Raw genomic sequence first — 13,267 nt, forward strand, 5'->3', positions numbered from 1 at the left:
ACTCGTGGATTTCTATTCAAATTGTAGAAAATGTTCTCGCCAGAACAAATCGCTTCGGGTCTCTTACCGAGCGTTGCTAAAACTTGAGCTGCTGAAGCTTATTTCGAACGACTGATCATCGAGATAAAAAAAAAAAAATGTAAAAAAGAGTGCCGGAAGAGAAAAAACGACAAAAGTTGGGAGAACACGAAAGTAAACTTAGTAAACGGAAGAGGCCATTTAATCCAACGGCAAAAGTTTCGTGTTCTTGTCCGCTATCGCGAGCTTTCCTTTATCTTCGAGTTTGCATTACGCCATGCATCTGGTTTAATTGCACGCGTTTAATTATTTTCCAGGCTGGCGGAGATACAAGGCGGTCGTTTGTAAAACGTAACGGGGGAGATTTTCTGCGTTCGGTTTAGTCCGTTAGTCCGCGAGTAAACTTCAGACAAATTAAACAACGTGTAATCTTGATTAACGTTGATATCCACAATTTTTCTACCGGAAAAATCCTCTAATCGTGTTTGTTTTTCATTATCTGTCACATTTAAGCTATACTTCAGTTTCCATTGAAAGAATCAAATAGACATACAGCTTCTCGTAAATCACCAGTTGAATTTTGTTGAACCGTGGTAAACGATTTTATCGCGAGATTGAACGAAACATCGCGTCAACACGGTTTCTATAAATCGCGAGTGCACGCGTCTTTGTTAATTCTTTACGAGCAGTTTGAAACGTCCACGACAATGAACGGTCGTAATTGAAATCGTGAAAAGAAATACATCACGCAGCATCCAACAAGTTCCATTTTCGGCAAACTGTACGAAAAGAAGAGGAAGGAATCTACGTGGAGCGTAAGCAAAAACACTTTAATCCCTTTTCATTTTACGTGGGGCCAAGGGAATTACTCTTTTTCACCATGAGGGAACAGATTTTCACCGCCGGAGTAAAACAATGTCGGGCAATAAACTAAAAAACCAGCGTTGCTTCGCCATCTCTCTGCTGGGATGCGGCAGAAATATTAAAGATCGAACGACCGTTTTAAGGGTCGAGGGTGAATGCGATTCGACGTAGAAACGACGCAATGACGTATTGCAATATCCGCAGAAATTTTTTAACAACCTCGTATATTCGCTGCAAGCTCTCCGACCGCGCGTGTGTTTGCTCTCTCACCAATTTTCCGACATTTTCCATTGTGCGTAAATAGAGATTGCATGGTTCAAACGCCACTGTGACACGTTCGCGTAAAAAAAAAAAATTGTCATCGATTCGCGTCACAAGCTAGCCTAACGATGTTCGTTCAATCGTATTACCTGCAGTTTACCCAGCGATCGAGACCTACACGCGATTAATTTCGATAAAATACAAACCGTTCAAAACGAGACCAGAGATAAACTGTTTGCTCGGAAATAAAACATTCCTTGTTCTGGCTAAATGTCGTTTTTTTAGTGACCATGGAGGCAGTCCGATATGCAGAGTGACGCTGATATTAATTTGATGGCATACAGTGTTCTTTTTTTTTTTCTTCATTTTTTTTCGTGAATCCTACGCAGAACATAGTAAGTCTTTATGTCATACAACGTTACTACTAGATGAAACGAAACTTAATGTACTAGAACCTAATTAGATGGTACGTAAATATTATAGTAGATACAATGGTATGCAAATACCTTTTATAAACATTGCATTTTACTCTTCGCATAAATAAAAGAAACCCTTTTTCACAGAAAAGAGTAAAATTCACAGGAAAGGAAGAGTGGAATACGCTATTAAAACGCGCCATGTTTGAATAAAAGATTTTGAATTTCCTAATAAACGTGAAATGGGAAATGGCACCATAACACGCGGTTAGTTCCATTTCAACCAAAATCAAAACACCATTATAAAACTGTATTATAAGGCTACCATCCAACATAGTCGAAACGAACGTCAAAGGGCCGTTAGTGATTCGAATTTTATTCCACGTCCCTTTCCCAGGGTTCTTTTCCTTTTTTTTATTTTAACGCGACATTTCAGCAGCGAAACTCGATGGTTTTCGATGAGACAGGAAACGACGTAGTTCCTATATCGTCAGATGCCAACGAGTCTTAGTAGTTTCAGTCGTTAGTTAGAAATCGGCGGTAAACGCGAAAGAAATGGCATTCTGTACGATCACCTTTCTCCCAAAAGGTGAGCAGGCAAAGGTGGAAGTAGGTCGTGGACATTAAAACACGTCAGCCGGTTGTACCAGATGCTCGCACAATCTACAGTACGAAAACCGCGTAGAACGTCTTACCACCGCGTATGGGAATATAATTCTAGCTTCGTGTCACTTTGGCACGAAGTAGAGGCCCGCAACTTCGGATATACCGGCCGGTTCCCCGCTTGAAACTTCATTTCGCGACGCAAATTATGGCGGGATAAATTGAACGTTGCGGAGAACGAATTTAACGATTCGGGTAATATAGCTAACCTGACGTAACTTAACGCACGAGAAAATGTATATAGCCGCAGTTAGGATGCTACAGCTCATTGAATGGATCTCTGTAACAAATAGGGCGACGATAGCCAATGGCTGTTATTAGATACCGTGTCGCGATCGGTCAACGTTAAAATACGGCGGTTGCGAATGAGGTTTTCTCGAGAAAGATCTTATCGTTTCTTCCCTGTAGCACGGTTTAGAGTATAGTTAGTGGAGAAACGCGGATTTTATCGACAAACTCATATTTAGCCAAGCGACGGTGGATCGTGGCTCCGCCAATTAAAATATTTTCATTGGACCTATCCAGGGAGATATCGGTGATGCGCGAGCAGCAAACAGCCGCGTATAAATTCGACGAAGCGCCGTCACTCTAAAATAACATTCTAAACCAGCTCGAAGTAACGTAGTTCGGTATTTGAAATAAAAGCACGCTATAGAAAGAGGGAGGGAAGAGAAAAAAAAAAGAGAGCAAAAAGGCGAGAGTAGCTGGTACTAGACGGCAAAGGTGTTAATCTTAATCCGCTGACTCTAACAGGGGCCGGTGGATGAATTATGGCCAGAATTAAAGCGCGCGAAAATTCATGGCTATGTACAACGACCGGTAGGCTGCTTTTCCGCCTACTTGATGCCACGTATAAAGTACAAGGTATGTGTGCACGTAGTATATCCAGACGTTATAATAGTCTGCGCGACGCGACAGGATAGTAAAATTGGTCAAGTTAATGAAGTTTACTTGCTCGAAAATTTCGTATGTAGTTGTATAGAAAATGTATATAGTCGGAAGATAGGAATCTGAAATTGCAGCGACGGTCGCATAAATCTATTTGTGATATACAATAACGTATCGATATTATTACAGCAGACAGCGTTAAAAATTTGAATTTGTAAGCTTGAAATTTGTAAATTTAGATCGAAGAAGTAGAATTTAAAGATTTGAGCTTAAAGTTGCTGTATTAACTCCTGCTACCGTCGAATGTATTAATTTAGAAACTCGCTCAACCATGGACGCTACTGTACGCGACTAGATACGTACTCGGGAAATCGGCCTCGTATATTATCTCGAACGCACGTTCGCGAATTTGTATTCGATTCGTATACACGCACCGTGAGCCGCGTGATTGATGGTGTCGTTCTTTTGAGCGACGGCGAAAACCTGGCAACGGCTTATTCCATACGTGCCTTCAAAATTTGTCACCTAGACCTCTCTACAGCGAGCTCTAAAAAGTTACGTATACGTTCAAGAGCGTGAAACGCATATATTATCCGGTTGATTCATTTTACTCGTCCGTTACATCCGTCGAGCGTGTAATAGGCTTAACACGCAACTCAGCCAAATTCCGAGCGTTTAGCTAAATTCCGCGCAAATACGATGATGTATCGGCTTATTCGTTCTAATTGTGCCGAAAATACGAGATGAGTCGTCGCGTGAGCACACCGAGAAATTCCAAGTGCACTATCCGACAAACGCCTGGTGTTTGCGCAGAGCCGACACACGTGCGCCCAAGTGTGCAACAGACTTAAAGGCGAACATTTAGCGTGCATTATATCCCAGTTCCAATAAATTCCTCGCGTTACAGTGATGAATAGAACGTGGCTTGCAGGCGCAATGTATTCGCTTCTCTGTAAGTTTTCTTTCGTACGATACGAGCTTGTTTATCGAATCATGCGACTAACAACGAAATAGAGCAAATTGCTACAAACTCGTGAAACCAGAGATGTTTAGAAGGCAACCTATCGAGCTTCGTTTCGAACATGACGTTTATCAGCTCCGAACCGACCGCCAAAGGTTTCCACGTCATCGAGAACAATTTGCATATCTCGGTTAAACCAAATGCAAGAAATCGAACGGTTCGACGTTCGAGCTACACCTTGAGAAAATATCGATAAGATATCGCGAAATGCCATAATATTTCAACGTTATAGATATCAGCTTTCGAAAGCTGCTTCGTGCTGTTGCTTTTCCGTATTGCTGACTCGGTCCAACGAAACGCCGAGGAAGATTTTAATAAACGATCCTAAACGTTTTACTTCTCCAACAGACTTATACGTAGATACCTATTATCCAACGTCCAGGATATGAAAAATGAAATCCTCTCTAACTTTCTTCGTTCGAATTCGTATTCAAGCGGGATTATGAAAAGCGGAAGCAACGTGGGAAAAATAACGAGTACGGAGGAGAATCGAGGAACTTCGTTCCTCTCTTTTAGTTTCTCGCCAATGGACAATGTTTTCCCTCGAGGAGAAGTTTTTAATCAAATTACGAAACCGAAAACTTATATTGGAGAAACCGTTCGGTCTGATATCTTCCGACGATATCTTCCGTCTCTCGCGTGTCTCTCCGCTTACGCGTTACGTGTCATTAAATCACATCGCTGTGAATCATGACAAAGGGCGATTCGTGGCGGAGAGAAAGCTACCCTACGTGGCAACCGCCTTCCTAGCCTCCATAATAGAACTACATAAGTGCGTATAAATCGACGCGAGTCGAGTCTATGGTTAGACCGTTCGAGATATGACAAGATTATAATTTTAAGATGGATATTTATGCGAGAAGTCAGAGGCAGAAGTGTAATATACAGAGCGTTTCATTTAAAGACGAGTAAGAAGATAACACAGACGGCAGAAAGTTCTAGGATAAGTTTAGAAAAGAAACTATTTGCAACAATGTTCGCCACATTTTTCCGTACTTTTCTACGTACTTACGAAATTGATTGATGTAGCTTCTGGTTCGTTGGCCGAGACTTTGTTACTCGTTTTCACGAGTATCGAAGTATCGCATCGACTTTCTAACATTCCTCGTATAGTTTATGGATAATTGAAATAGAATTGTTGGTTATCCTAGGAGAAACAAGCGAGACAGATAGACCGTGTCGGAAATACAAGGAGAAACGTCGAAGAGACGGTGAACGAAAAGGAAACGAGAAGGATGCTTTGCAAAGAGAACGCGGCGCGTAAAAGCTTTCGGTTTGGAGACTCTTTAATTAGTGCGTCTGCCGTGTAGATAACGACAAAAAGTAAAAGGAAGAAAAAAGAAAAGAAAATAAGCATTGTGACCGGAGAGCTATGCGAAGACTCGTAAATGGATGGAGTGCGAACAATGCCAGATCGCACAGGCATCGACCATTCGTGAGACAGAAACAGCGACAGGGCTCATCTATTATTGGCGCAAAACAGAAATAAAATGCAGTGCGACGGCCTGCGAAACGTATGGTGCTCGCGTTGTGCCAACAACTTTTGTCCTGCCATTCGTTTCCAATACTTTTCCATTTCTGCTTTAGCTTCACCTTTCCCCCTCCCTATCGTTTCTCCCCTTTCGATCTTTGTTTTACAACTCTTTCTCTCGCACGTCATCGATAACGTAATTGTCTAGTGGTCACGATCGTCCAGCGTAGGTCGTGTCAAGAGTCATCGAAACAAGCGTCTTGCTCATCCTTTTGATCCGTTTTAACAGGCGTATGCGAAATACGCGCAGAATCCGATGATCGCATTTACAAACATTCGCGTCGATGAATCACGCACAGAAAATACAATATGTTCGAAAGTTCAAAGGCACCGCGTATGAATTTATAGGTATATCGAACAAATACCGTCTATACGCGTAAGTACCATCGATAGAGCAGATATAGCGAGGTTGTAAAATCGACCAGATGTTAAAGTTTATATGTTCCAAGAGTTGAAACAATAATGTGAAATATATCGACGTAGATGCTCGAGATCTTCATCAGGATCGTGTCTATTGATAATTATTTCATTCTTTATAGTACATACGTTTAATAAATGACGTCTAGTATACAATCTGGAAAGCAGATCCTATTATAGAAATATACAAAGTGCTATTTTTCAAGCGATACGCGCATTTCATACGTCGATTCTCGATTAACCTTCGCAACCGAGAAAATTCACGATATTTTTAAATAAACGTGTTTAAGGAATATCGACGATTAATCTTTCGATCTATAACCTCGCTAGTATATCTTCTCCATCGAGTATAAAGATAACACGAAACTTTTTTTTAAAAAAAACACTTACCACAGTGATGGGGTAGACCGGGTTGATAATTGTAAAGAGGAGAACGTGGTTCGGTTTATTATTGTCTTCTCTGAAAAAGAAAAAACACAACGTGCGATCAACGTTCGTTCCACGTGTTTTATTAATCGTTAAACCTACACGTGGCAATTTTTCTTTACGATAAACTCGCTGAGTAATGGTAACAATTTAATCGTTGGAAACGCTAACTCGATATATCTCGGCTTTGTATCGCGCCACGCGAACCCTTAGCGAGTCACGGTAGCAACGAAAAATTCCGCATTTCCAGAGATGAAGAAGGGTGTGAGGGGCTCGACACGTTGAATTCAAGTCAAATTGCATCAGCCGGTGCACAGTTGGCGAAATTTTTTTATTAAATCACAAGTTGCGCGTGTCGAAGGATCGAAGCAGGAATATTCGATTAACCGGAAAGAGAAACGAAAGAAAAATCGCAATCCGGTAATTTTCTTCCGAGATTCAGCGCGATACAACGAAGGGGAATCGGCTATTGAAAGATAGCTGGCTATACATTTTTCATGCCTGACATCAATAGATTCCCTCTCCTTCCTTTCTCTCTCTCTCTCTCTCTCTCTCTCCACTTCTATCTCTCCCATTTTGGCCTCTCTTTGCAACCAATTGGAAATTCAACCACCTATCCATTTTTCCACGAGAAGAAAAAGAATAGAGAGAGAGAGAGAGAAAGAGAGAGGAGACATCTCTGGTGTTTCCGTTCTGCAATTCAAAGTGACCAATTCTCTGGCGAATCTGTTGCTTCTACTCTAAACGATTAAACTTCGTTCCTCGAAAAACCTTCGAGTAGAACGCAAACGTAGAAAAGAGACGACAAAACGCGGAGTAAAAAAATTGGTCGTCCTATCGGATAGATTCGTTCCCTTGGTCCTCGTTCCTTTCTATTCTAACGCTATAATAATTCTGGCCTTAACGCTTCTAGGAGTATGTAAATGTACGCAAAGCTTCGTTTGCGTGAAAAAATGCATGAATCTCTTTTTATAACTACGCGTAGGTGAAACGTTTAAGCATAAACAAAACGATTGTGGATCGAATTTGCTCGTTTATACAGTTACACGTCGTTTATAACAAGTGACTCGAAACTTGACGCTTTATGTGTTTTAGGTTCTAAAATCTAAACGTTCAATACCGAGTGAGAAGCATACAACGAATTAAGAACTTTTAGTATGGAAAAACTGCAGGGAAATAACACGAATCACATTATCTACATTTTTAAGGAGAACAGTTTGAAAATTCAGTTCGTCGTCGATCAATCCCACGTTGGTAAAAATTGTTCTATTCTCTCCATAATCTTTTTAGTACAAAATAGCATTAAAATCAAAGAACCAAACAAAAAAGATAAAAAGAAAAGTTTATCGTGCTTTTCTACAGTTATCTTCGTATCGATTCGATAAATTGCTTTGTATTATCCTAGTTGGAGCTCCGTCGATGTAAATTAATCGTTGCGACCATGCGAAATTATCCGCACAATGTTAACGTCCAAGTATTTCTAGCACTTTTTGTTTCGACTTACTACATACTCAAAGATTTAAACGAACAAACCGACGACTGACCAGCGTGGAATTGTGATAAGGACCAGTGATAAGGACGAAAAAATGCGTATGATGAAATTAATTAAAACGTTGCAGACGGTTACCGAAATTTCAGACGGATCCGATGCGTCGACACGGGCCAAGTCTAATAATAAGAAGTTAACTCGAGCGTTAAGCGTGATTCAGAGCGGCAAGAATTCGCTATCAAGCGATATTCGCCTCTCTATGGAACTTGCGTTAACTTTCATTCGCCAATGAGATGTTCTAACGAGAGAACTCGGCGAAGAGACACATTTTGCCGTTTCGCCCCGGTCCAATGTGACTCGATGAATCATACGAACCGATTTCGAAACTTTCGACAAAATAATAACTCCTGCTTCGTCGTGAGTAAAATTTATCATATTTCGCTTCTGTTCGAGCCTTAGACTGGCCGATCGACTTTGTCATTTTTCTATATCGTACGATATTGTCTTTCTACGCTACGCTCTTAATTAGAGTGCTAGTTTCGCTATAGTGGGACCTTATTCTCGAACAAAACAGATTGTTAGATAAGGTAATGGGTCAACGCAACGCTACATTATGAGATCAATTGTTGAATGAGGACAAAGAGAACGAGTGTATATACGCGGTATTGTAATTAAGATATTGTTCAAAACGATTATACTCTGATCCATTTATCCGAATGCAAATTCCCCGATCATTTGAAACATCTACGTTATCATGAAAAAGCAGAAATTTCAAGGTTCAATTAATATGAATTTTATGTAACGTACCTTTTACGTCGTGGTTCGTCTCCATACCCGCCATACTCGTGATTCTGAAACAAACGTAATCAAACGTTTTAGCAAAATACCGACAACGTATTTACTACATACGATGCTGTGGAAAAATGTTAGACCATCTACCATAGATGGAAATATCCTACCTTTCTTCGATATATAGCACTGTAGAAAAATGTGAAATCATCTACCATAAATGGAAATATTTCGCTTTTAAAAATGAATAAAAGAACACGTGATGTTACTTTAATTCTATATATACATATGTATGTAGTGTATGACACGCGGATCAGGACTCTATTTACTACAACATTTTCAAAGAATTCTATGAATCACGAGAAGCCATGAACAGGTACCGTTATAAAGGAATTACTTTAACGTTATATTCCATATATGCAGACACATGGAGATCTTTTTTAAAAGCATATTCAATCGCCATTATAATAGATGGTTCGAGATATTTCCACGATACTGTAACATAACCAGTAAAAGTATGGAAACGCTACACGTGTACCATAAAAGTCGAGAGTCTTAAAAAGTTATTTTTTATTGGTAAAAAAATTCTTTTGGCGATAATTTATCGAAATTAACTGCTACAGCTAACTGATAAAATCAGTAAAAAAAAAATCAGTATAGCTACAGCTGTAGAACTGAGTCTAAATTTTTTACTGTCAGTATACCTATGGACGTTCTAAACGCTCGTAAGTATTCGGAATAGCAAATGCGATATATAAAGGAGAAAAAGAAAAGCTCGGAGAAAAATCTGGCAGTGGTTTGCATGGAAACAAGATTCTTCGAAAAATCTGCGATTCAATCACGACGATTGTACACGAGCGTGGTTGTGAGTTCGCGAGCAGCTTCCATTCGCCTTGCGCATATCGTTGCTCTTCGTACTAGTCGAATCGATTGCATAAGAGAAATTCACGCTGCGATTTTGGCTGAATTTCGATGGTGCGCGATGTCACTGGGGATGCGTACTCGGGCAATCTATTAATACACGTCCACGCGTCTTTTTCCGACAGCACCGAAAGCGACGGAAATAGTACGGCGAGACACTTTAGGGACTGGTAGGTGTTGCATATCCTACGTAAACCCTTAAAGCGCAAACGAAATATCGCTTCCATCGATTATAGAGAAATAGCGTGTCGGTGCTTGGTTGCTTTAAACACGATTTAAGCGAAACTTGGGCACGTATGAAATATAGCCCGATATATCTCCACGATATCGAGTATTGTAAATAGTGGAAATACATGGTACGTATATAAACTACCGTTATGAATGTCACAATGGAATTTTACTAGCGAAAAATCTGACGATGCGAATAGAACGAAACGCTTGTGAATCTCACTTTGTGAAACTATGTTCCAAAATATGGTACTTGATATGGGAAGGATGGAAATGTATGTGGAGTGACTTTATTCTTCAAGTTCGACGACACACGCGGTTCCTTATTTTAGGAGATTTTGACACGGCTTGGACTTTTACTAATTGTCGTGAAAAATTGATCGTAGGTGTTAAAGAAACAAACATTTCTTTGAAACGTGTTCGGAAATTTGCGTTGACGATTCTTCCATAAAAGATCATTAAAAGAAATGTTTACTTTTATTTCGATTAAGGTATTTAAGACGTTATTCTTATCTGAATATTATAACGAGTACTGTTGCACATTTCACTCGCTTTTGCATATTATACATATTCTTGAGCATTCGCATTTCTTATGAACGCATAAAGATTCACAATCTGATGACAGGTGTTACTAAAACAGAATGAAATTTAGCACGATGAATGATAACGCTGTAGAGAAACAAAAGAGCATTATAATTTTGAGCACATGCAAATTTTCCATGATAAACTGTACAAGGGTTGCTCCGATAATGGCTTAAGGGAGTGTTTCATATTTATAACGTACGATTTAAGCTGGCGGCTATACTACGCTGCATGGAAATAACGTTTAATCGTAACAGAAGAAAATTGTACGGTCTCGAGTCATTACGTTTTAACGGAAAATAATCCAGTGTAGTGGATTCGGAGAAATAGTGAGTAAGAGAGAGAGAGAGAGAGAGAGAGAAAGCTTCAGCTGGAAAAACTAACATGAAAAGACTTACAAAGAGGTCGTGAAAAGGGCCGTATAATTGAATGGACGAGTTTCTTCTGGTAGAAATTAACATTCGTTATTCATCGTTGGGAGCGGCCCCAATTAACTGGTCTTCTGTGCCGAAAGGCAGTCGGTAAATATCGTTTAAATTTCAATTCGAGTTTCTCGTCGCATTGTTGTTTCGCCAATCTATTTTTGAAGTGTTGCAAACAGGGGCGTGTTGATTAAATTCCATCGTGACTTCCGCGTCAATTTTTATTGCGAGCGTCGATAAAGTTTCAGCGGAAAAATCGAAAAAGTTGGAATTTCCTATCAAAACGAACGAACGAACGAAAGAAAGAACGAGAGTCGTCGACAATTTGCAACTTTCCAGGTGTTCGGAGAATCGGCGCAGACTGTGCCAAGTATTGGAAAGGTGAGACATTAAGAGAATAATCTCTTCTCTAATAGGATTAACGCTCCGATTCGCTCGAGTAAACTTTAAGCGCATTGCGCGGATTATTCGGAAAAGAATACACCGGGTCGACGAATTAAACGTTACGCTCTCAAAATACCGAATCGATCGTCGTCCTTTCTTCTTCACTGTGAAAAAATCGATTCGATCGACCGTCGTGATAACCTCGTTTAAAAACGCGTCGATCTGTCTGCTGCTGCGTGCAACGTTGAACAAGAAACTCTAACGGAGTAGATCGAGCCGATCGGTGAAACGTTTCCAAATATCCTCGAGAAACAAGAGGAATAAGATGTAAAAAGAGTCGACGCGGGCTTGCGTCCAAGTAAAATCTCGTTGAGAACGGAAAAAAACGGAAGAAGAGGAAAAGGAGAAGAGGAAGCTATCGGCGGGAACGCGGTCCAAAATTTCTGACGGTATGTCGCATCGTCATATAGACTGCATAGTATCGCAGTTACGAAGCGCGGTGAATCCCACGTAGAATCCGTAATACGTTGTTATAAACATAACTCGGCGTTGGCCGCTGGCCAACCACGTGGTTTCACGCTCAATGGATCACGCCTGACCGCCACGAAAAAAATACGAAATCGTCGACGCTCTCGTTTTCTGATAAATTTTCGCGAGATCTATAGCTCCGATGATTCGCCGCCGTGATTTCATTTCCGGAACTGTCGGCGCGATCGAGGTTGTTCATTTTGTCCTCGTTGTTTTACGACCGAACAACAATACGCAGGGTGTTCTGAGCGTTTTTCATATACGATCGTAATTGCAAAGAAAATTTTATATTTTACGAGAATTCGGTTTATTCCAAGGATTAATTCGCGCTGTGAAATATACATTATAAGATATGAATATGTATTAGGATTATACAGATGCGAGTATTCAGGAATATATTTCCTGTTGAAGTATTAAAAAGTTCGTTATTATTGGCCTTGTTATTTTAGAATACAGAGGAAACGAAATTCATATATGAAAACACCTATCACGTATATAACCTTGTATATATTATTTATGGTCTTTATAATCGGAATCGTAATTACAATCGAGAAGCGAAGAGTCACATTTCTCGGCAAATACTAAAAGGTCCATTCGTATTATTTTTCGTATTCGCGAATCAAACGAAATATATGAAAATATTTTATCCGTATAGAGTTTTCATGGATTATACTCTTATTATATCAAAATAAAGAGCTGTGCTTGTAACTCAACTCTGCTACACAATTCGTTAATATCATCTTTCGTATTCAAGAACATAAACCAAGCGAAATAGACGAGAATATTTATATACATACGCGCATACGTATACAAATTTCACAGTCGTCGTATTGTTATCGCGATAGTGAAGCGAATGCTTACGTTTGATTCGCGTACCGGGCGGAAACGTTGGAGTAGAAACGAGTAGAATGAAAACAAGGTGAAGATGTCGTAGATCGTCCCGGGAGTCAAGGAGAAAGTCGATTGGCCGGCTGCCAGCCACGTGCTGATAAAGAGATTAACAGCAAGAACAATGCTTATGCTCTGTAATGACTTAGTTTCTACATCGAACCAACTTTCTCGAGAACCATATACCACCACCACCACCACCCCCCCCCCCCCCTCCCAACTAGAAACACCGACGAAACAACGAACCACCGGTTATTCCGTCCATTTGTTTCCAAGCTCCGCCTCGATTTTACTTATCGTTCATTAGCTTCGGCCACGCCAAGGTTGCGTTTCATGAAACCGCTAATTCCCGACTTAATTTCCCAAGCCTTCTACTACACAGCCTATATTACTCTGTTTTTTTTCAAGAGTGCAAAAGCTGGCCCGAAGAAACTTTTTACCTCGCCTCACGGTTGCATTGAAATTTCCCAATGAACAACGCTCTTAAGCGCCGCAAGTTCTGCCCCGCAATTTTCTCCCTTTTTTATTACC

At 40.3% G+C, this 13,267-nt stretch overlaps 1 protein-coding gene across 2 annotated transcripts in view; it reads right to left on the reverse strand.

Moving 5' to 3' along the window:
• LOC117239399 (heterogeneous nuclear ribonucleoprotein L) overlaps positions 1 to 13,267 on the reverse strand; it is a 165,561-nt gene that overhangs the window by 138,005 nt on the left and 14,289 nt on the right. For both annotated transcript variants that reach the window (XM_033504907.1, XM_033504902.1), the window contains exons 2-3: positions 8,802 to 8,845; positions 6,470 to 6,539 (exon numbers count right to left, since the gene is read on the reverse strand). In XM_033504907.1, the coding sequence (XP_033360798.1) occupies positions 6,470 to 6,539; positions 8,802 to 8,845 (114 nt within the window). The remainder of the gene's footprint in view (positions 1 to 6,469; positions 6,540 to 8,801; positions 8,846 to 13,267) is intronic.

The sequence above is a fragment of the Bombus vosnesenskii genome, unplaced genomic scaffold (assembly GCF_011952255.1).
Source record: "Bombus vosnesenskii isolate JDL3184/JDL3185 unplaced genomic scaffold, Bvos_JDL3184-5_v1.1 scf7180000013264, whole genome shotgun sequence".
NCBI lineage: Eukaryota > Metazoa > Arthropoda > Insecta > Hymenoptera > Apidae > Bombus > Bombus vosnesenskii.